Source organism: Accipiter gentilis, chromosome 1, assembly GCF_929443795.1.
Source record: "Accipiter gentilis chromosome 1, bAccGen1.1, whole genome shotgun sequence".
Classification (NCBI taxonomy): domain Eukaryota; kingdom Metazoa; phylum Chordata; class Aves; order Accipitriformes; family Accipitridae; genus Astur; species Astur gentilis.
In genome coordinates, this window is record NC_064880.1 from 34,783,133 (window position 1) to 34,808,112 (window position 24,980).

General features: G+C 37.2%; 1 protein-coding gene across 1 annotated transcript in view; it reads left to right on the forward strand.

Moving 5' to 3' along the window:
• Nucleotides 1-19,544, forward strand: part of GRB14 (growth factor receptor bound protein 14) — a 67,428-nt gene extending 47,884 nt beyond the window's left edge. The window contains exons 6-14 of the mRNA XM_049813557.1: nt 5,950-6,087; nt 7,169-7,279; nt 7,470-7,565; nt 8,144-8,224; nt 10,480-10,596; nt 10,709-10,766; nt 10,858-10,945; nt 14,664-14,757; nt 18,899-19,544. Of these exons, the coding sequence (XP_049669514.1) occupies nt 5,950-6,087; nt 7,169-7,279; nt 7,470-7,565; nt 8,144-8,224; nt 10,480-10,596; nt 10,709-10,766; nt 10,858-10,945; nt 14,664-14,757; nt 18,899-19,045 (930 nt within the window). The 3' untranslated portion in view covers nt 19,046-19,544. The remainder of the gene's footprint in view (nt 1-5,949; nt 6,088-7,168; nt 7,280-7,469; nt 7,566-8,143; nt 8,225-10,479; nt 10,597-10,708; nt 10,767-10,857; nt 10,946-14,663; nt 14,758-18,898) is intronic.
• Nucleotides 19,545-24,980: the final 5,436 nt, after the last annotated feature.

Below are 24,980 nucleotides of genomic sequence, written 5' to 3' on the forward strand. Positions count from 1 at the left end.
TTCCTTGGAAACTTTCATTAAGACAGGTTAATGGGCTTGCGTTATTATTTGTGATGTGCTTGGTCAAGTATCAAGAGAGACATTAGTTTTAACAACTCAGTGCTTACAAGTGATGAAAAAATCAGTTGTGATACTTCTATAGCTTTTTGTGGATTGAGCTGTAAGCAAGTAAAATGTTTTTCAAGTATGTTTTTCTTGACTTTCATTGAAAGTGAAAGAGTGAGTATTTTGGCTGATGACTTTAGATCAGGGCTTCTAAATAGCCTCACAACCAAAAAGTTTACCTGTCTTCTATCCATTTAGCGTGTGCTAAGTAAAACTACTAGGTCTGACAGGTACCAAATGTCTATGTATACCAAAGAGACAGGTTTAATCTCTGCTGTGGAAATCTTTAGCCTAAAATAAGAAGTGTATCATTGTGTGGATTAGAGTATGTCTGCTCTGAGACACAATGCTGTATGTACATGTCTAGTGGTAGGCAGTGTGGATCATTTGGAACTTGCTTTATTATTTTTGCCAGTTGGATGCTTTAAAACATGTCAAAAATGAACGTAGTATGAAGATTTTAATCGGAGGCCTCTCCTCATAGTAATGAAGTAATGAATTATAGTAATGAATTATTTTCAGAACTTGGGGTGGGTTGGTTGGTTGTTTTTTGAGAATTAGCAACTTTCAAAGGTGAGCAAAAAAATTAATTCACTTGGTCTAATTAGATGTGAAACTGTTGAATGCAATTTTAAATGGGGCTTGCGACTTGTTTAAAACATTGTCTGCTTATTGAAACAACTCTTATTTTAGACATATTCATGTACGTACTAGGTCCTTTTGTATTCATATTCATGACAGCATTTCCAATGAATAGACTGCACAGCATAGATAGTGTTGACATAATTGAGTCCTTCTGAGTTAGTTAGTAGGTGAAACCCTAACCTCACTGAAGTCAATACATTTTTTTAAATTACTTTGAAGGGTCAGAATTTTATCCTAGGTTTCTTTCATTTTGTTTTTGTCTGCAAATAACATTTCTCCAATTTTGTAATTCTGTTTTTTCAATCTTTGATTGTATTTATAGCAGAATTCTTTTCACTGTGCAGTATGTCAACCAGTGTTTTAAATTCAACAGTGACATCTTCAAAGTAGAAGGTTGAAATTACTTGGGTAATTACATATTTCTCTGGTTTTGCTTTAAGAATAGACCTATTCCCCCCCCCCGCCTTGTCATTGTTTAATAGATGCAATTGATACTCAGGTTCTGTAGGTAGACTTGAAGTTTAGAGTTCAATTCTTCTATTGACCAATTTAGCTGCTTCTTTCTAATAGCTTTTTTACACATAATGTGAATACAATTAAAAAAGCTATTGTAAATAGCACATGTCTAAGCCATCTTCCAGAGCAATGAAAAAAAACTTGCACCTGATGTTGAATATATTAAAGAAGGGAGCATATGTCTTTCCTAAATAAACATTAAAAAAAAAAAGTTAGATATGCAAAAATTAAGTTAAAGACAGAACAGGATTACCAAGACAAACCCTCATAATTTTGTGAAAGGTAGAATTACTGGTAGTGTCTTTTCCTTTTGCCCTTTCCCCATTGCCATCTCTCGCCCCAAGTTCTTAGTTCCCATTCTTTGCTTTCACAGATTTAAGATTCAAGCTTTCATTTCTTTAAATCTCTCTGCCACAGCAAGTCCCTCTTTCTCTGACCAATTTCTCATCTGACTCTGTTCCAGTCTTCAGGCTGAAATAGCTGCACTGAATTTCAGACTCTTATCAATCTCCTAGATGTGTTCTAGTCTGCCCGTTGCCTTTCCCTATCTTCCAGTCTAAGTTTTGCTGGCCTTTCTCCCAATCTAAACCCCTCAGATTGACTGAAGTTTATAGGAGGAGACCATACTGAGAATCAGTATCAGTTCTTCACTGGAATTACTTGGTGCCCCCAAAATTTATCAGCAGGTTCAGGGGAAAATCCTGCTCATTCCTAGTAGCATTGGGCTGGATCATGGCTGGCTGTCATCACATCTTTGAAGAAATCAGTCATCAAATTCAAACTTGATTCACAGATGGTTTATTTAACTCTCCAAAATAGCATGTAAGTGCTCAAGAAGCAGCCACCTTAGCAAATGTTGTTGTCTCCGCTACTGCAACCATTCTGTCATTGAAAATGTTGAATGTGCAGACAAATAAATTGTATAGTTGGGAGTGCAGCTCTCAATCTTTATTGCATTCAGTGACATCTAGTATTTCTGCATTTTTTGTTATTATATTCACCCAAGACAGTGCAATGTTTTTCCTCTTCTGTTGTTTTTTCACTTGTTGATTGATTTGATATTTTGGTTTGTTTCTTTCCAACAAAATACATTTATTTGCTTTGGGTTTTGTTCATATTGATTTTAAATTAATTGGGTTTACAACTAATCAAAACATAATTGAGTCCTTGATGCTGTCCTGTATTAGTATCTGAAAGACATGGTGACATTTAACACCACCCTACGTATCACGTTATATATTTCACTGGATGGGGGAGAGGGTGCAAGCTTATTTCTGCATATTGTGTGACCGGGAATCCCTGTCTGCAGCATACTATCATTTAACTCTCCTCACTTCTTCATACATTAAGGACTTTTCTTATTTTTCTTATTTTTGTCCTATTTTGATTACTTCTTATCTGCATAAACACTAAAAAACCCCCAACAAACCAAAACAACAAAAAACCAACCAATACCAACCTGCAACAAAAAAAAAACCAGGGAAGTTATCTTTTCTACTATCTTTAGTTTTAGATGTTTTTTACAGACACTCTGAAATATTTTTACTGCTCATTCCTTCTGACAGTTAATGGTGTTGTCTACAGCTTGTTCATGTTATATTTTCTCACACAGTCCTTGGCTGTCTTAGAAAGAAAAAGTTTAATCTAGGATTGCCTTTTCCCTAGCATTATTGCTACTTTATTTTAATTGATAGCATGGGTACAACAGTGACTGTTGAAGCTGAGCTTTGTATTGCTCTTCCACTTTGGTCTGCTGAGTAAGAAAAGCATTTTTCATGACAGCACTTCTGGTTTGAAGCTCTTATGGCAGAAATCCTGGGGAAGACACTTGTGCAGGCTGGGAGCCAACCACTCCTTTCATCTTCAACAGAGATACTAAAGCCTAAAAAAAATGCTTTTCTGTTTTTACCTAAATTGACTCTTTTAGACTTTCCTAAAGCTTCCATTTGATTTTGTTCATGGAGGCGTCATGGTTTAACCCCAGCAGGCAGCTAAGCACCACGCAGCCACTCACTCACTTCCCCTCCACCCAGTGGGATGGGGGAGAGAATCAGGAAAAGAAGTAAAACTCGTGGGTTGAGATAAGAACGGTTTAATAGAAGAGAAAAGAAGAAACTAACAGTAATAATGGTAGCACTAATAAAATGACAATAGTAATAATAAAAGGATTGGAATATACAAGTGATGCGCAGTGCAATTGCTCACCACCTGCCAACCGATGCCCAGTTAGTCCCCGAGCGGCGATCCATCCCCCCCACCCCCACTCCCCCCAGTTTCTATACTAGACGTGAGGTCCCATGGTATGGAATACCCTGTTGGCCAGTTTGGCTCAGCTGCCCTGGCTGTGTCCCCTCCCAACTTCTTGTGCCCCTCCAGCTTTCTCGCTGGCTGGGCATGAGAAGCTGAAAAATCCTTGACTTCAGTCTAAACGCTACTTAGCAACAGCTGAAAACATCTGTGTGTTATCAGCATTATTCTCATACTAGAGCCAAAACATAACACTATACCAGCTACTAGGAAGACAATTAATTCTCTCCCAGACAAAATCGGGACAGGACTTAAAATGCTTTTTCAATTCAGCATTTATATTCACCATCAGTGAACCTGTTAATACATGGCAAATGGGAAGATCAACAGGCTGGAACACCTACCAGGACCCATCTGCTTCAATGTGGCTGAAATAGCTTAAACTGCATTTGCCCACAGCTGTGTACCAGCAGCACACGTAGATAGATGTACGTAGTCTTATTTAGCTATTCAGGTGAAGAGTGTTGAAGCTATTTGTCCTGGTTTCAGCTGGGATAGAGTTAACTGTCTTCCTAGTAGCTGGTACGGTGCTGTGTTTTGAGTTCAGTGTGCGAAGAACATTGATAACACTGATGTTTTCTGTTGTTGCTCAGTAGTGTTTAGTCTAAAGTCAAGGATTTTTCAGCTTCTCATGCCCAGCCAGCGAGAAGGCTGGAGGGGCACAAGAAGTTGGCCCAGGACACAGCCAGGGCAGCTGACCCAAACTGGCCAACAGGCTATTCCATACCATGGGACGTCCCATCCAGTATAGGGACTGGGAAGTGGGGGTGGGGAATCGCCGCTTGGGGACTGGCTGGGTGTCAGTCGGCGGGTGGTGAGCAATTGCCCCGCGCATCATTTGTACATTCCAGTCCTTTCATTATTGCTGTTGTCATTTTATTAGTGTTATCATTATTAGTTTCTTTTCTGTTCTATTAAACCACTCTTATCTCAGCCCATGAGTTTTACTTCTTTTTTCCTGATTTTCTTCCCCATCCCACTGGATGGGTGGGAGTGAGTGAGCGGCTGCGTGGTGCTTAGTTGCTGGCTGGGGTTAAACCACGACACTATTCATAATGCATTTCTAGTTGTGGGCTAGGACACTTCCCTATCAAATGAAGCCTGCCCATGTTATTGCATTCACACCAGCTGAATTGAATTAGCTCAGGTTGGTCTACAGGTGGTACAGTCATGCATCTGACTGCAAGGTAGGAAAACAAGAAAAGGGAATGAAACTTTGTGTGTCTTGGTTGGGCTGCGTTATTTAGCGGCCAAAGAACTTGCTGTACTTCCAAAATCACATTCACTTCATCAGTTTGCTGCAGTCAGGTACTGGCCAGTCTGTCTTTTGCCTGGTAATCAATTGCTTCATGTCCTCAGAGCAGATTTTCTGGAAGTGCCAGTGGACAGGAGGAAAATGCAGCAATGAAAGCTGCAGATATCAACCAGAAAATCCTTTGTTCCCTCCTTCTGTATAAGCCTAGATAGTATTTATGATACTGCAGGCCAGCCTGGGGCAAGGTTCCTTGAAGAGCTTAGTGATAACATAGATTCCTTTGCACAATGGAAATTGAAGAATTCTAGGTTAGTATGCTTAGATGTGAGTCATATTGAGAAGTTTTATTGGAAGAAGAGTAATAAAAATGAATGCATTACATGGAATTAGAATAAAGTTAACACGGTTGCCAGCTTTTAGGGGGTATTTTTGCAGACTGAATGAAACTGTTATCCTGGTCTTAGCAGGATAACAGTTGTGTTGCACTCTGACAATGTCTGGTTGAAATGGCTAAAGAGAAGCCATTGAATGTCTTGAGTGGAGGCAGGAGCTGTTTTGGTTCAACTAAAGTTCCTTAAAGCTCTTAAGCAGCACTTCAGGTCCTGAGACCTTTGTTCCCTCCTTTTGAAAATGGTAATATCTGCCTGACCTGCATGGTTTTGTGATTCAGATTTTGTGATTTTTTTTCTGAATTACCTTTAACTCAGGTCAGTTCCCTTATCTGGATTGTAACACAGGTGGGAAGGAGAGATGGCTTTTTTTTCCTTCCATTGGTAGCATTGATTTGCAGTTTTATATAAATAGGGTCTGAGACATGGGATCAGAACTTCTTAAACTGGTTTTGTTGCTGAAGTCAACATATTGCATAACTAATGCTCTCATTTCAAACCATATGTTCCATATAAATACGTAACTTGCTTAGCATACCTTGGAGTTGTGTAACATTCTACACGCCTTAAATCAGAGGCACTCTTAATGGGATTAGATGCAATCATAACTGAATTACTGTGGTGATAGTGGATTTAGGGGCTTATTCCCCTTAGTCCTGTCTGAGTATGTTAATGAAACAGAAAGATCGTTCAAGATGAAAAGAAAAATACATGTCTGATATTCTCTTTCAGATGTTCCTAAGCTCCAGCACGTATCCTGAGATTCATGGTTATTTGCATGCAAAGGAGCAGGGAAAAAAATCGTGGAAAAAATTGTACTTTCTTTTGAGAAGATCTGGCCTTTATTTTTCCACTAAAGGTACATCTAAGGTAAGGGAAGGAAAAAAAAATTAAAAAAGAGAGAGAGAACTATGCGGTTAGAACAAGTGTGTATGTATTTATCATTTGTTGTAATAATAACCAAAATTTGAATTTCGACTTACAGTGATAAAAAGGAAGAAAAATATCCGTTTATTATGGATAAAATCTAGAGAGATACTGAGATGTAGTATTGGGAAAGTATTGTCTTAGAAACAGCAGTTTCTTTTTGCTTAATAACTTTGCCTCATTCTGGTTAATATATTTCCAATCACTTAACAGAGTACTCTTTTAAAATGAACTTTCAAATAGTAGTTAAAATTCTGAAGTATAAGTAGATACTCTGAAAAGTGGACATAATGCTTCATTATCTAAAATAAACAAAAAACTATGTATAGAAGGATTTTACAGGAAGATTTTGAAAGTTCTCACATTTTGTCACTGGACAGTTTTTTATTTTACTAGTTCAACTGCTTGATGACAGTACTTTAAATGTGATTACATTAAACAGGATACATTGGAGTTGAGACACCTTTTACATAAACCACTTGAAACAATGATTTTCTTTTTCTGAATTTTCTCTGTTAACTGCTAGAGTATTCATTGAGCTGGTTTTGTATCCTTCAGCAAATTTCTTTTGTTTGCTTCCTTGACTTAATTAACCTTAGAGGATGGAGATAATGGTTAGAAATAGTACTGGACAGTTATTATTACAGTATGTTGTTTTTCAGATTATGAAAGTATATTTTATTTTGATGTTCGAAATGCATACTGCTCTCAAAATGTGACTCCTGCTCATAATATTATTGTCATTTGAATGTAGTGGATGTTTTCCCAGAAATGATATCACTCATACTTTGGTTTTTATTCCTCTCTGGAAGAATGAACTCTTTGACTAGTTTGAGGTGGTTTTAATCTGCCTTGTAAAATTAATGTTGAGTTGCCTCTTTCTAGATTTGATGAAATCACAGTTAAAACTGCAGTATGGAAGACTGTATTTTGGAACAGGATAACTACTATACTCTGCTGAGTTTCTTATCTGGAGAGGCTGGCTAAAAATAGTCTAACTCTATTACATTGCTCTTCTTTTTAGGAGCCAAGGCATCTGCAGTTTTTCTGTGAATTCAGCAATAGTGATATGTACATGTCTTTGACAGGCAAAAAGATTTCTGGAGCACCAACAAACTATGGATTCTGCTTTAAGGTACAAGCTTATTATTCTGATACATATTAAAGCAAGCCACAGTTTTTAGGTAAGCTTAAGTTTCTTTAAGGTTTTTGAAAACAATATTCAGCTGTCTGTTATAAAATAGGAGAATTAGTGGCTTTTATTTCAACAGGTATTATCTTCAAGATATGCATTAATGCTAAAAAAATGTGCTGTGGCCTTCTAGCCTAACAAATCAGGAGGAACCAGAGACCTGAAACAGCTCTGTGCAGATGATGAACAAAGTAGGACCTGTTGGATGACAGCAATTAGGTTGCTTAAGGTAATTTTTCTGTGTGGAGTTAACTTCTTGCTTAAGTTTACTATCTGAAATTTTGATACTGTGTGGTAGAGAAGTAACATAATTCTAGGTTCCCATGTAATACCAATATTAATTTTGTACTCTGAAAGTTTATTTTTCTTCATCCCAACAAACAGAGACCAAATTACTGGAATTGTTGTAGCGTATGGGATGATGTCTTGAAACCTCGGTCCTGCAAATCCTTAATGTTAAGCATATGCTTATATGCAACCATGTTGAGTTCAGTGAGATTGTTTAGTGATGTTGAACAAAGCGACAGGAATACACAAGAAGGGAACTTCTAATATGTTTTTAAAATATGTCTGTGACAAAATAGGAATAGGTCAGTTGGTGTATTAAATGGGTAGTATTTAATGCAGAGTGTACATTTATAAAGGCAGCAGCAACAATGATGATGTGCATTTTCTTATCCTAACAGCATTTGTCCCTGGTTTTTAATGGTAAAGAGAAGCATATGTTATCTTTTACATCTGGAACAAAAATTTTCTTGGCTTAGGTTTATAATTTATAATGCTAACCATGTTATTTTCTGGTTTTAGTATGGGATGCAGCTGTATCAGAATTACATGCAACCATATCAAGGTAGAAGTGGCTGCAGCCCTTTGAATATAACATCTATGGTATGTCCCATCGTAGCTTCATGAATAAATACATTGTTTCTGCCATCATGCTATTTTTAAGTAACTTGTGTCAGTTATACTACTGACCTGATCCTGCAAATCTTTGCATGTGCGAATGCTTGCTGAAATCTTTAGATCTGTCAGGATTGACTAGAGCTAATTAATTAATTTACTTAATACAAATCGAGTCTTTCAGACCAGTTAACAGGCTTTTTCCCTTTGTCACATCTCCAGTATTTTGGGAGCTCGTTGGCTTATTATCAATGTCAAAAAGAATGGAAAGAGGATTTTGGAAACAGAGCAGCAGAACTATAAATGCATTAAAAAGCAAGCAAAGTATTTAAAGTTACAGATGCTGTAAATGTTGAATTTTAAAGCTATAACAAATCCTTTCTGGTATATAGTAATACTTCTATTTATTATTTTTTTTAATATAAAATATTAAGTACTTAAGATGAATTTCAGCTGATGTATTACTGACTGGATTTCAGAGGAACACCGTAATTCGGCAGAATGGGGTTTTGGAGGAACAACAACCTATATTAGATGCTGTGTCCATCTCCTCAGTCAGATAGTTGGGATTGGATCAGGTTATCCTTTAATATCTTATGTTATCCCAGTTCTTTCTGAGTCATTTGATTTCAGTCTTTTTCATGGACAATTCATATCACTTTTGTGGGTTTTGTTGGCTACATTGGGTAAAAATTACTTGTTGCAGGGACTTGTGATGGTGATTTTTATGGATTTTTTGAGCTTTTATTATAGTTCTTGCTGTTTAAATGCCTAAAATATGCGTTTGCTGTTACAGATATTCATAACAATAGTGTTCAGTGATATTGCTAATAAGCATGGCTTCAAAATTGTGCTTAATACACTGACAGTGTCTTTACTTTCTCTTATGTGAAGCTGTTACAATAGCTGGCTGCTGCTTTTATAATGGATCCGGGAGCCATTACTGATTCTCTGTCCTCTGACACTGTTGTGTGCCTTTTAGTTCATGTAGCTTCTGGCACAGGCAGAATCTATAACCAGTATTAAGCATGGCACTGTTTTTCTACTTGTGTATAATTCATGAATTAAACAGCAAATTGGATAAACTTGGGAATTAAGTGCACAGGCTAATGAACATACTTCATAGGGGAACCACTTCCATGTTTCACATTCCTCAATAACTCACAACCATGTCAGTTACAAAGATTTCTCTTCGCTTTCCTAGAGGCAAACATTTTCTCTTATTTTGCCATTGTTTTTTTTACTTTTGTAAAGTTCTTTACAGGTTACAGTTACTCAGGCAGAACTTAAGAGTCCAGTGTCAAGAATTGCAGTGAACTACAGAATTGCTGTCTTCCATTTCTAGTTATATTCATGCTTGTAACCAAACAGGTTCAAAACAGAGCTGCTTTAGTTTTGGGCTGGGTAGCTTTGCTAACCCTACAGAAATCAGGGCCTCTTGTGTTCCAGATGTTACTTTAACTTAGCGAATGCTAGAATGTTCTTTTAATTATTTGACATTCCAGTGCCTGCCAACATTTTGAGCCATTACAATCCCTGTTAAACTTGATTTTGTAAACCTTGGTTTCTGAGAAGTATTTTGGTGAGTTTTAAGACTGTTTTGTCACACTTCAGTGCTTTTTATTCTATTTTTACAAACTTGATCTTCACTGGGAGAAAAAAAAACAAGCAATTTTATAACAGATCCTACAGTTACTGAGTCTGTGATAAGAGTTAGAAGGGATGTATTAAAATAGAAGTTAAATTCCATAGAAATGGCTGTCTTCAGTGCTTAAATTCAGTAAACTTTGAGTGAAAGTTTATATAGAAAATACATAAATTTGACATATTTCTAACAAAATATTTAAAATCTTTGTTAATTTGGTGGTTATGTATAAGAATTTTGTATTTACCTTTTTTCTGTTACTTGGATAACTTAATAACAGTTTCCTGACTTGTTTTGACATGCAAAGTGCTAGTTATAGTTAAAAGTATAAATGGAATTTATGGTAAAGCGATGTATTTATCATTCATTGCAGTAATGCAAAAAGATGATGTGTCCTGCCAGACTGTAAAATTGAGCTTTGCAGCAGCATACTGGAATTACAAATGCTCTCTAGGGTAAAATGAGTTTGACTCTGATGGGAAACACTGCAGATACTTGAAACACCACTTAAAAACCGTAATGTTTTCTCAGAACCTCACTTTTAAATGATGGATCTTTTAAAAAACGAACAAACTAAATTTAATTTTATTTGTTGCAGAGAAGCATTTCAGAAAACTCTTTAGTAGCAATGGATTTCTCAGGAGACAGAAGCAGAATTATAGAAAATCCCACAGAAGCCCTCTCAGTTGCAGTTGAAGAAGGATTAGCATGGCGGGTATAAACACCTTTGCTTGATCAGAATAGTATTTTCTCATTTGTTGTTTTGTTTTGTTTTGTTTTTAAACAAAAAAGCTTTGAAATCATGTTTTTACTTTTCTCTCATACAGAGGAGAGGTTGTCTGCGACTCAACTCACATGGTAGTCCTATTGCCATATCTAACATGGGTATGTGTGAGTTAATTCATTGCCAGAGAAATGCAATAGCTGGTTCTTTCAATAAAGGCAAAATGTTTTTTAAAGATCTTTATTTCTACAGCTATACACAGATCTCAGTCATGGTTTCATCATAAAATCTCTAGAGAAGAGGCTCAGAGACTAATTTTGCAGCATGGACTTGTAGATGGGTAAGTTAATTCTTTACATAACTCTTCTGAGACACATTTCTAGTCAACAACTCCTATTTTCAGGTACTTCTTTCAGGGGGGAGATGGACGAAGGAAGATTTTGCACTCACCTAATAGAAATAAAAATTATTTTATATAAGGATATCTGGGGATCAGTTGGTTTCTATTTTATATCTTTTGGAAGCAATAAAGTGGTGATCTAACACTTCGATTCTGTCACTGACAGATTACTTATGTCCGCTTAGAGCCAGGCACTTGAGCTCTGTATTTGCACAATATTCTCTGGGAACTGTCAAATTTAGCACCCGTGTCTTTTGTATCTCTTACTAGTGCTGAAAGAATGAAAGAAAGCCTGAAAACATTATTCTAAGGTGAACTGTGCAGGGACAGCCATTGAAAAAAGTATGCTTTTCCTCATTAAATGACTAAAAATTGTATTATCCCTTAATGGTATACAATAAACTTTAGGATAAGACTTTTATTTTTCTCTCATTTAAATACTAATTTTAAAAAATGACAAAGCAAGTAGGTATTTTATGTTCAAATCCTCCTGTTTTTCATTTCTGTATTTTTATCCTTACTCCTGTATTAAATGTGAACTTGGGCCTCCTTTATTCATTGAGTAATTCCATAAAAGCTTGAGTTTCTCTGAATCTGCTTCCAGTTAGGTACCTGTAACATCAGATTACTGGTTAAATTCCTTCAGTTTTAGATTAAGTATGCTGCAATATTGTTTTCTACATCTGCAGAAAGGGCTCTAGGAAGAAAAAAACGATGGAAAGGGAGATAAAAATAGTCATAATGAACAAGGATGGCTATTCCCTTTTTGTATTTTTTTATTTTTTTTAATTTCAGGCTGTTTTTAAGCCTGGCCAATCATCCTGAAACTGCTTCTGTATTCTGCATTCATTTTTGCATTTGTTACATGGGAGGGATGGGACATAGATGTGAATCCAACATGTAGTTCTGAGTATTATGTCATTGTAGGGCTGATGAATCTTCTGGTGTGTTTCAGTGGGTACACACACAAACTGTTAAATGAAACCCAGTAGATTTGGCGAGTAAAGAGCAATGGTGTTTGAGATGAGACAGTGAATACCTTGCTAACATCAGTGTTGCTCATGTTACATTCTCGGATCTACTCATAGATATGCATTGTGGTTTTGGTGAGGATGATCCTCTTGCACTGACCATCTAGAATTGACTAGAACATGCTAGTATGAGCGCTCATATGCTGTCAGATACATATTCAGGAGTTTAAATGAAGTCATGAATACATTACAGCATGTGACAAATGCTGTGCTTTTTGATGGGCTGAAAGAATGAATTATCACCAGAAATACAGAAGTTTTTCATGGGAATAGTAAGATTTTAGTTTCTGGGGTCGGGGGCAGAGAAGATAATCCATGTTGAGCCTTTTAAGGTGATCCAAAGCAGGGAGATCTCCTGCATATATGACAGAGGTTGTAGGACCTCTGTAACACCAAATGTACCAACAAATACGCTGTTCATGATGGCTTATAGAAGATAAAGGGACTATTATATAAAGGCTCTACAGTAGTCTCAGTATTTGGATAACCCAATAACAGAATTAGGGACAGCAACAATCTTAAGGTGTGCTATGAAGGAATAAAGTTTTTGGATCTATTGTTCTGGTGTCAAACCAACTTCTTTAAAGAAGTTTATGTAGCAATAAGGTAGATTTCATACTTTACCCCCTAAAGGATATTTGAAGACTTTTCAGTGATAAATGGTTGACAGGATTGCAAACTGATGGGATCTGACTGATGAATGGGAATAGCATTACCGAAAGGCTCATGACAAAATGCAACTGGTAGTTCAGAGAATTCCTTGTAAGTTTATGAAGGAGCAGTTGTCTGGAGTCCTCCAGCATGTCTAAAAAGCTCCCTTCCAACAGACATTTCTATGATTCTGTGAACTACAACCCCTTTCTTCATAATAAAGTTTTTAAAGGTTCTTTGACAACTAAAGTGGGTATATCGTGATAAGGTTAGAAAAGAGTAAAGATCTTTTTGTGTGAAGGAGGCCAAATGTTACTTATCTTTGCCGTTAAAACAAGGAAAAAATTAAGAAAAGGGACTTTAAAAGAACTGATGAAAGGCAATGTAAATTCTAATCAACCTGTATTTTCTTTCCTATGCAATGTGATTACTTTGCATATTGTTTAATGTGGATCCCAGTATTTGGGTGTAGAGACCCCGTTTTGGATATCTGCAAAGTAGCACATTCTTGTAGTGTCATTTTTCTGAATAAAATAAAATGCCAGTCCTTAATGACAAACATATAAAAGATTTCAGTTCATACAAAGGATCTAACTGTGCTCTGAAAAATTTAATTCATGTCCTGGAGAGGGTGAAAGGCCACTAGGTGGTGAGAGAGAGCTTATTAGGAGAGCCTGAGTCTATTGAGAAGTCTTGTGTGGTCTTGTATTTGCTGTGTGCTCTTACAAGCCGTATGCGGAGTTGGCAATTATCCCTCTTTAAAAACTGAATTAGTATCAGAGCTCCAAATTAGACTTGGATGGGGATTTTGGTAGAAATGTTAATGATTATGGACTCCAATTTCTTAATTCCAGGTGTTTTCTTACTTTGTAAAAACAGAACTCTTTAAAAACTTTGAGGATGAAATTAATAGTTTGGATACATGCTGTTAGTCAGTGAAAATCCACTGGAAGCCTTTGTCTGCTTTCTTCTCCTGAAATCCTTTCTTTTCATGTAGTAGTTGTGCTGTCGTTCCTGGTAAGTGGTTGGGCAAAAGTAGGTGGCCACTAGTGCTTACTTGGTTGAGTCCTGCAAGTCCATCTTGCCCATTTCTTTTGTGTCCTGAAAGAGGAGCATGCCTGCCAATGGCTGTCCCTCCATTTCCCTTCTTTGGTACAGTGGTTAGCTCTATCTCTTCCAGGCCTGCACGGTACAAACAGTTCAGACTCTCTCCACTACAAAGCTGTGAATCAGGTACTTCCCTCTGTCTTCCAAACTGTTCTCTGCTGATATTCCAAACCCAGTGATTTAGTGAAAGCTGACTCTTGCTGGTAACCGTCCTTTGCCTGTACCAGATTATCCTACCAGAATTATGGTGAAATTATGTCTGTCCATAACCTGGCTGGAATAAGTTATCAGTGAACTAGTTGCAGTGACACTGTTGGCCGTTGAGAGTGTTGTGATTTGAATAATGATGCCATAAAGTGAGCAGAGTGGGAATTTTGCGGATGTGCAGAAGTGAGTGTGTGTTTATGAATATTGGCCGGATGTGAAAACCATTCTGGTATGTCTTGCATTACCCTTTCTGTAAACTTCCTGTTGAACTACCTTTTGAATTTTCCCTATAACACTTGTGATTTAGGTAACTGTCAGAGTCCAAAGAAAGCTCTTGTTCGGAGCGGAAACTTTGAGGGTGCTTTTCTGTCTGAAGAGATGCATTGTAATTCTATGCAGCATAAAAACTAACGCCTACAGTGTCATTGATTCTGAGAATGCATATTTTTCACATAATAGACAAGGTGAAGAAGAATTTAAGAAAAAGTATTTCCAGTGATACATTTGCAAAGAAATACTGATTAAAAGCATAACTTATGTAATTAATATTATTTTTGCTTTTCACTAATACTTGCTGTAATGAATTTACAACAGTTTTAACTGGAGGTTTACAAAAGGCTTTCCAGAGTGATCTTATTGTGAAAATTTTCAATCTCTTTTAGGGTATTCCTGGTACGTGATAGCCAAAGTAACCCCAAAACATTTGTGTTGTCATTGAGTCATGGATTAAAAATAAAGCATTTTCAAATTGTACCAGTAAGTAAATTTTTCAGTTTATATATACAATTGTAAAACAAAACAATTGAATAATTGTGATAGAATATTGATGGATTTTTTTTTTCTTATGCTGTTATATGGAAGGTGTAAACATAATACCTGTATCACTAAAAACAATTAGTATTCTTGACTAGAGTTGAACATTTTTAAGCTTTGCTGTTTGATTTGTTATAAAGGTTGACTCGTATTATGAAATCCTAAAAAGTGCTTTGAAAAAATAGACAAATCTATTTGAACTGGAATAGAAGCAACCCTGATGGCATGAAAATCATGTACTAATAAAGGTCATATTGCCTTTTCATTTTTCAATATGTGCACAATTTCTTTTTAGTAAGCTGTTTAGGTGGATTGCCTATGACGTGTGTGTTTATATCTCACTGATTTATCTGTTCAGGAGAGTTTCTCTCAGTATTTGGAGTCCAAACATTTGTGCTGACCTCTTTTCTTGATTCATGTTACTGTCGTATATTCATGTCCAAGTCTTCTTCAGGGGGACAATTTAGGAAAAAATTTGATATCCTTATTTAGTCCAGCTACTTATAGGTAAGCTGAAATTTCCTAAATTGAAATCATATTTGCATCAGTTTTCATTGAAGATACCATCCAATTCTCCTGCCCAAATGGCCAGCTTTTCTCATCGCTCCACTCTCTGCAGAGGTGGTTTATGCTGTTTTCTTTACAGGCTGCTTCTGTTGAGATGAGAAACACTTCAGCATTATGGGTTTTAGCCACAGATGCTTGACATAACTGAGCAAACCTATAGCTTTTTCTTCTCTCTTCAGAAGAACCTTTCTTCCAGAATTCATAATACTCTAGCCTCCATGTTTTTTCCTACTGAAATTTCTAGGAGTTTCTGCTGTTTCTCAGTAGAAATGAGTGTAGTGGCGTGGGTTTTTTTGTTTGTTTCTGATCTGGTGAATCCCCTATGATCATTCACCAAATTTCTGTATTCCTTACCTATGGCTTGTAGCTGATATCCTCCCCTAAAAAAGTTCCTGTAGAATAAAACTGAAGCATTATTTGGGAGGAGGAAAGAAGTGAAACAATGTTACTTAAAAGAATTGCCCAGGATTTTCGTTGTGTTTAGCTACAAACAGTGGAGGAGTCCTTCATCCAAAGGTGATAGTTATGCCCTGGATCCCATGCAAGTGTCAGCATATGCTCTGTGATCAGAATCCCAGGTGTAAGATCTCTGTAATTCTATTGACTATGGTCGCTTCTAGTATTTACTTTGGGATAACTGTTGTGTGTTTAGAAAACCTTTTGAACTCCGTACAAGTACTGTATGATTCTACTTCATTGGGATGTCATTTAACTCTCAAATTTAAGAGACCACTTTTTTCTTTTCCTATCAGGAAACAGACCCTCTCTTCTCTAAGAGCAGATGTAGCAGGAAGCTGCAGTTATCTTCAGTTTCCTCTGAGCTGGATGATTCTTCTCTTCCCTTCAAAAAAATTATCCAATCAATTCTAATGTTCTTCTGCAGATGTAAGCAGTGCATTTGAGGAGTTAATCATACACGCATGCTAAAACCTTGCTCTCCTGTGGTAGAGTCTTTGGTGGAACCAGTAATTCTTTGGTTTGACATGGATTGTCTACAGACTTGGGTCAATTTTTCCATGCTGATGATCTAGAAGACCTGTACCACTTCAATGCAAAACCTGTCTTACTTGAAGGAAATTTTTTTTTTTTTTTTTTTTTTTTTTTAAAGTAGGGCAATTTATCGTATGCTAGTTACCAGAAAAAATAAATGTGTAATGAGAACAACTTAATCCAGAGAGAGAATGTGAATATGGAAGCTGTTAGTTCCCCAAACATAGGCATATTTCAATCGCTTTCTGTCATTTAGTTTCCAGTCGCATTCAGGAGCCTCATGCCGTTCTTGGTACCCCAACTTACCGCATGCTCTGGTTTTGCTAGAACAATAGTCTTTTAAGGAGTTCAGAAAACTGTTTTTTGAGGAGGAAAAGTTTTTTCTTCCAGCTGCTGCTGATCTTCTAAATTAAGTTATCATTTTTTAAGAAAAAAGGCATTCTGTGTTACTGCAGTAAGTTGGTGGCTTATTAGTTGGAGATCAAGGTTAACTTTTTGAACTTCAAATCCTACTGTTCTTCTAAACTCTTGCCTTTTTCCAGTCTTTGGGAAGAGGAGATAAACTTTCCTACTAAATGTAAATAAATAAATGGCATTTAGAAGGTCTTTTTACAAGTTAAAAATCATTCAGTCTCTAAATGAATTATTTTTCTCTTACATTTTAGGTTGCTTCAGGTTCTACTGCATTTAAAAATGTCTCCTTTCAGATAGGGCGTGCAGTCTGCCAATTCAAGCTTCCCCCACATTAACAAGTGCATCATGTTAACATTGGTAACATGTGCAGCAGGTATTGCAGGTGGGTGGCAGGGAATTGATTGTAAAAATTTCAGAAGAAAACCTTTGGGACACATTTGGGATCCCACACTGTGAAAATTGGAAAACTTTATAGCTTAAATGTATTTTTCAGCCTTACTACTCTGAGCTGATACAAGTTAACTTCAGTGTAGTCTATCCTGAAATTAGCTGTTCTGTATTCCATGTGAAAGAAGAAGAATTGATATACATTTCTGGGACTGTCTTTTTCCAATAAATGTTCTCTCACAACAGCCGCCTTAGCTTTCAGAAAATGTTAAGTTCCTGGGCAACATAACTTCGATACAAGTTTTTACTTCATTTTTACTTTAGAATTGGCGATCTGTCTGGTGTTCACTTCAAGGTTTGGAATTAACTTGGAGGGGGAAAATAAGCTAAAACTGAAATCCCAGTCAACAGGCATCTGAATTGTCAACTCTTCCTTGTCTTCAGTGTGTTGGCAGGAAAATTGCGTGCATAAGGAAAGGCTGATGGATGATAATCCATTTTCAGGTTCTTGACTGGAGCACAGGAATTTACACATGCACACATTGGTAATTCCTTAACTAGCAGTGTTTGACCTGGGTTGACCAAAGTCTGAGAACAAAGAAATTACAAACTACTTCCAGATATGGTAGAAAGGGGTAGAATAACCAGGAATCATAAGCAGTTCAACAGCTGCTTCAGATGAGAATCTTAATTACAGGTAAGAGAGCTAATTATATCTTCTTCCTTCCCCTGTACTCGAGTAGCATAGTTGCATCTTTCTCTAGCACACCATCTGCTACTGGATGCTAGCCCTACTTCGGGATCTACTGTTCACTACTCTCAAAATTCTGAAGTATCTTTTTTCCCTTTTCTTTTTAAAAATAGTTTAAATAGGTTCTTTTCTATTTACATTAATACTAATTAGTCACTATTGCACTGAAGCTTCTTGATATTAGATATATCAGCAGTACGGGATATAAATCAAGGAAGTACATAGTCAGCAGTGCAATACAAATTGTGCAAGAGCTAATGTTCAGTAACTGAGAATAGGGAAATACTGACTGTAAATTTTTAAGCGTCTAAAACTCAAAAGTAATCTTCAAGGTATGTTTTGCAGTTTCTTCTTTCTCTCCTGTATCTGTGTTCATACATACATTTGGAGCTGCAGCAGTTCTTTATCCTACAAGAAAGACCATATTACTATCTCAAGCATGTTACTTTTGTGATGGGCAGTTTCTTGTGTAGCACATACCATCCAGTACACCAAGGCACTGGTATGTAGCCTCATTGCACTTTACAAAATCAGTGATACAAAATGTAGCAGTTACACAGAAAGTGAATGGAGCAAAGGTTGAAATCTATGAGTAAGTTGAAACTTGGTTGTTTGCTGTCACTCTGTAAAAACTCAGTGTTCATATTAACTCCAGCTATCATTCCAAAGCAAAGGCATAAAGTGATATTGTTAGTGCAGAAAGAATATTCCTATACTTATTTAACTGTTCTTTCCTTTTAGGCATATACCTAACTTAAAGGGGAAGTTAAAGAATGCTTTTTTTTTTTTTTTTTTTTTTCTGTTGTATATTTTTGATCTTGCTGTGAATGATGACTGTATTTTTCCTTCTCTCAGTAGTCATAAGATTATGAATATCTTGGTGTACAAGAAGATTTCTCAAACAAGTATTTCAATCAGGAAGAAATACCACAGCAGAAGAAGATTTTATTCTATCTTGTTTTTCCATTTTTACAGCTGGAAGATGATGGGAAGCTATTCTATACCCTTGATGATGGTCATACCAGATTTACTGATCTCATCCAGCTAGTGGAATTCTACCAGCTTAATAAAGGAGTACTGCCTTGCAAGTTAAAACACTATTGTGCGCGAATTGCTCTTTAACCAAAGCATCTGTTGTTTCATCAGAGGGAAAGGAAGATACTAGAATACTTTTTCCCCTAAAGGCAATTTGTATAGTAAGAAGGGAAAAAGCATTACATTGTAAAAATTCTATGTTTAAGCTGCAAAAAAAAAATTTATATTCTAGATAGATAAGAACTTTGCTTTGTGATTGTCACAGCAAAATTAACTTTATGGTTTTAAAAAAACATTCTTTCCTATGTAATTCTTTAGTGTTGTCTTGGACTTCTTTGGGGTTTTTTTTTCAACTGAAAAGAATTTTTTAAAAAATAATATTGTGTAACTTCTCGAAAAATATAACTGAAGGGAAGATCTTTGTTCTTAGGTTTAAAATTAACTTTTTGTCTCTTCAAATGTTTCTTAATTTCTATTCATCACATAGAAGAACTAGCATTTACTGTGGTGAGGATAAGAAGCTGAACTGCACATTTTATTTGTAAATAAAATGAATAAATATTTTGCACTATATTTTTGAATGCTACTTTGAGGATTATCATACAAAAAGTGAAAAATCATTAAAACTACTTAATAACTGATCAGTGGTATTGAGTTGTGCTATTACTGTTGTAGTATTTTAAAGGATTTTTTTTCTCTAATGACTAAATCTACTTCTTTATACAGAGCTGGAGTGTCATGTGGCTGTGATATGTATAAACATGCATAAAGTGTCATGTAGTGCATAACGGGGTTTAGTGTATACCTACAATCTCTAACACAGAGAGGGGGAGAGACTGACCTGTTAAGTGCTGTGGATTGTTGCAGAGTTGGGGAGGGAATCAACTTCAATTGCCCTTAAAAAATAAAGGTAATGTGATAATATTTACCGTATTTAAAATACTTACAAATAAAGGTGAATCCAGTGAACTTTACTCTTTGCTGAAAACCTGGTGAGAGTGTATTTGCAGTCAGTTCCTAGCTTATTTTATTATTTATCAGAGAATAAAAATTTCAGTATAGCTACCAGTCAACCAGTCTTCAGAGATTACCAAACATCTAACATTCCAGCTAATAAAAAGAACTGTTATGGTAGGCTGAATCAAATTTTGGACCTTAGCCTTAAAAATACTTTTGGTATCTGTGTTTTGAAAGAGAGGTGATACTGCTGGATCCTTGAACAAAGACTCTAGTGGAACGGGGCTTGGACTGAAAGAGGTATCTCTGTCCTGATGCTTTGCTATCCAGTAGGTTTGATACTGTTACGAGGGTTCAGGACCTGGCCCTGAGCATCTTTACTTGGGGTAAAGGCTGGAGTGCAAGGTAGTGCTTGGAAAGGGGCCGTCACACCGGATCTGCCTCCTCCTGCCTCTGCTTGCTTTGATTCTCTGACTGTCAGACATACCGGCTGTTCTGCTGTACAAGTTGGTGGGGAGAGAAGGTGGAGGAGGCCTGGGCAAGGGATGGAGTACGGTGGACCTGAGGCACAGCAGTGCCACTGTGTGTAAGCCGACAAGGTCATGTAGATGGAAGCATTAAAATAGTGTGGTAACTGTAGCTTATGGTTTTGTTATTGTGTGTCTGTGGAAGGCAATCATGATAACATAATTCTGTGATACTTAATTTACTGACTTGATCCACACATCACTGACCTTTTCCTCTGGTATGCAAATACAGTTTTTAAAGCTCATTAAAAAAGCAACTCTTCATAACGTGTACCAAAGATGCAACATATGTGGCGCCTAAGCTCATTACATTAGGAATGCCTTGTAAAACTCTTCACAGTCTAATAAGTTTAACTCTTAAAACTCAAATATAATTTCAAATTGTAATTACAAAAATGTAGTTTTAATTAAGACCTCTTCAGGTTTAGTTTGATAATGTGATTACTTCTCTAGGCCTAGTATTATTTCAGAGATTGGTATAGATAAGGAGAAACATTCTCCTCTGCATCCCTGGTTGTTTGATCATCTTCTGACAAACAAAATGAATTGTCTACTGTAGTCCATTTTAACTTGGACATGTGAAAGCTTTGCCATAATTTTTATTTGTATATATGTATTTGCTAGCACGCTTGGTAGAGAACCTAACTGCTTGGTGAGTGAGTACCTGTCACCTTTGGTCCTATCAGAAAAAAAAACAGAACGTGGGGATTATGTTATGTGGTGGAGAGACACCAACCATCAAGAATCTTCGCCTGCTTTTTCAGGTTTTTTTCACAAGTGAAAAGAAAAAAAAAAAAAAAAAAACCAAGAAAAAACCAACATCAAACAACCCTAAGTAAAATGAAGTATAGCTTAATGAGCCTGGTTTTTGGACATTTGGAAGTTTTTAACAGGCAAGTATTCAAAGCATTCTTACTCTGTAAAGTGTCGCCCCCTGCATTTTGACAGCTCTCAATTAAAATCTAAACTGAAATCTTGCTGAGAATACAAAATCTTTTTTTTTTACAAATGTGCATACCTTTCTTGAACTTTGTGGTTGTTCGTGGCTATGCCATAAAAACCAAACCAGTAAAACCAATAAAATCTAATTTGGTGTTTAAATGACATAACAGGCTACCTCCTTATTTAGATATTAATGAATGAAGAAGCATGAAGGAGGTAGTCTTAATATGTAAAACCAAACCAAAACAAAACCCAGACCAAACCAATCAAAAGTCTTTGATATCCCAGACTACTTTAAAACATGCTAAATGGTACAGGTGGTTGATACATGACTTGCAAGATCCTTGCTAGCAACCAGTATTTTCTTGTCAGAAAAATGACAAGGTTTTTTATGATACCTCCCAGGATATGTCTGACCATGAAGTTCTTTGAGGGTGTAGGCAATGCTGTTTAAACAGAATTTCAGTGTTAACGTTGGCTTCTAATTACGAATACTACAATTTGGTGCCCACCTTCACAAAGAAAATGGGCTAATCAGGAGTTGTTAACAGCTCAGGGACAAATCAGTACTATTTTGGGCAAGCCAGTCTATCTGTCTCCAACGGTTTGCTTCTCTACAAAATGTGAACAACTTTATATTTACCTCACAGAGCACTTAAGGACTGATTTTTTTAAAAAAAAAAAATGATAATTGAAATTGGCATTGTTTGCAGAAGGGTTGTTTAATCATAAGTAAGTGATACGTTTTTACCTCTACTTTGGGGAGGTCAGAATCTACAGTCTTAAACTTCTTGATGGAAAATCAGTGTCAAAGCACCTAGGTTTGAAGCATGATATTTGAAAAACACTTCATACTTTCTTCAGATTTAAAATTGTATGCTTCTGTGAGTGTATCTGTGTCGCGCAGCACAGTGCAGTGCCAGGAAGGGAGAACGAAGCTTGCCATGCGGAGATACCAGAAGCAGTATAACTGTACAAGCCCAGCTTTCTATCTGGGGTAATTAGCCCTGCAGGGGTATGCTCTGCAAGATGTGAGCTAGTTCAGAGATTGCTCTAAAGCTCAGCGTTGTATTTGTTGGCATGCCCTTTGTGCCTTAGTTTCCAATCTTAAAATCTTCTTGGCTCAAAGGAGATTAAAAGTTAATTCACTGGTGTTTCATAATGCATATACATACACGGCCAGAATTAAGGTTACATGGGCAGCATTAAATGACATTTTTTAACTTCTGAGTGTTTTTACTTAACAATCTTATTAAGTCACTTAATAAATTTTTTGAAATGTAGCAGGTCTTCAGTTCATCAAACTAAATGTTTTGAAAGAGAGCTTTAACCCATTAAATAAAAGAGGATTACATATGTAACTAACTACAAGTAGGATCTTTCAAGGGTAATTGAATTTCTGTCAAATGTTGTCTGTTACATCCTGGTTTAAGAATTGTAGCATTTTGTGCTTCCCTGGGGGTAGAATTATTCTGTAGTGTAAGCAGGTTTGGGGTGTCTCATTTTAAGACACAAATCAGCTTATTTCAAGAGAATAGCCCTTTTTTTTGTTGTTACATTGTTTAGAAGCTACTCCTCTTCATCTAAATAGAAGCCACTCAGCCACCAATTAGGTTTAACTGTTTAAACCTATTTAATAGATGTAGCTTGCAAATCAGGCTAGCATTTGTCAGTAAGAAATGTTACATATCATTTTTGTTACCTTTATTACTTTGGTTTAGAAAAATACAAAGCAACTTACAGCTTACATCAGCGTTTCTGTTTGGTTAGTAAAACAATTGTTTTTACTACTGTTCTGATATTTCAAACTACTATTCCGTAGCACTGTAATGCATTCCATTTCTAATTTCAACTTTGTAGCTGAAGCTTTCACTGAAATCATCGAAGATGGGACATACCCCATTACTTGAATATACTTGCAAGCTTTCAAAGGTTAAACACTTACGGTCTATGCATAATCAATGTGTATGGTAGTGCAATTAATGTTAACTTTAATGAAATGCATGAATATTTAAAACTTAATGAATCTGGCTTTACAGTGTGCTTTACAGCCTGGTTCACATATGTGAACAGTATTGACTGTTGGCCTCTGGATGTCAGCAGTGTATCACAAAATTCCTGTAATCAACCGCTGTTTTCCTGCTTCCTCCCAGAAATATCTGTGACTTGTGGTCTCTGCACACCTCCAGAACACCCAGTGCTTTTTCCTCTTATAAATTATTCACTTACTCTGTACCAATTAGTTCTACCAGTTGCTAGGTTTGTTATCAAGTTAAGCTTCAAGACAAGAACCTGAACTCAATGAGTGATTAAAAATTTATTAGCAGAGATGATTAAATATGCAGATAGTCTGTGAAGCTTGTTCTTGAAACCATTATATTACCTTTTTAATACTAATGATTTGTATAATTAATTTTAAAAAAGCCTGAAAGTCTTTTAAAAAAAAAAAAATCAGAGTAGGACATAAAAGGGAAAAGATTAAATGCAGAGGAGGCAGTGAACCTGAGTATTAAACCAGCTCATTCACATGTATAGGCAATAAAGTCATTTCCTTACAGGAATAGTTTGTGGTTTTTTTCCCCTCTGCTAAGTTGATTATTTTATTAATCTTTTAAGCAATTTGGGAAAACTCTATCCACTAGTGAGTCATATTTTCAAAATAGAACTTTATGCGATTAATGCTGATAATACAGATGATTCCCCTAAACTTTATGGTTAAAACTAAACCATACCACGATGCGGTTACAACAACCTTTAAGCATACGCTGGATTTTCGCCGTGCGAGTAACCCCAGGGTTTCCATGGGAACCGCTCAGGTACATCGATGCCACCAGGGAGCTGCTGGGCAGTGTGGCACAGGCCAGGCAAAGTTTCGGAAAGAGGGGCTGTCCGCCACACCAGTTTTTCGAGGGGTGTGTGTGTGTGTGTGTGTGAGGTGGATGGTGAGAAGAGCCCGTGTCCTCACAGCTGTGCCCAAGGCAAGAGTTGGGCAGATTTGGGGGCAGGTGGGACCGTCCGGAGCCTCAGGGTGAGCGGGAGCAGCCAGGTGCTGTTGAACCTGCAGGGCTGGCCCTGGAGGAGACGGGCTTGTCCTCCCCTCCCACGGGGGCAAGAAAATAGATGACTTTATTGCCCATTAAGGGGATAGCTAGAGCAGAGAGGCGGCCCTGGGGCCTGGCTTTTTGCTTTCCGCCTCCCTGGGAGAAGCGAACGCTCATGGCAGCCTAGGAGCAGCCTGGAGAGCAAAGGCAGCAGGCACCGGCTGTGGCACGGAAGGAGCCTACGCGGCTGGCGCTAGCCAACGCTGGCGGCGTGGCGCAGCTTTTGGCATTTGCGCGTGTGTGGGCAGACGTGACCCGTTAGGTGTTTCGTAACGCCTCTGTGAGAGGGCACGGGAGGCGACAAGACCTGGCTACGCAGGGGAGGGTTGGGGTGAGCTTTGTCCTGCCGCCCCTCCGTGCCGGTGCCCAGCGGGGCAGGTAGGCGGTAGGCAGCACCCCTCAGGTGCTGCACTCCGCAGCGGGGAGAGCTGAAGCTTACTTTTCTCTCCCTCTCCTTCCAGCTCTGCCTCTGGCCCGCCTGGCACAGCGCCACCG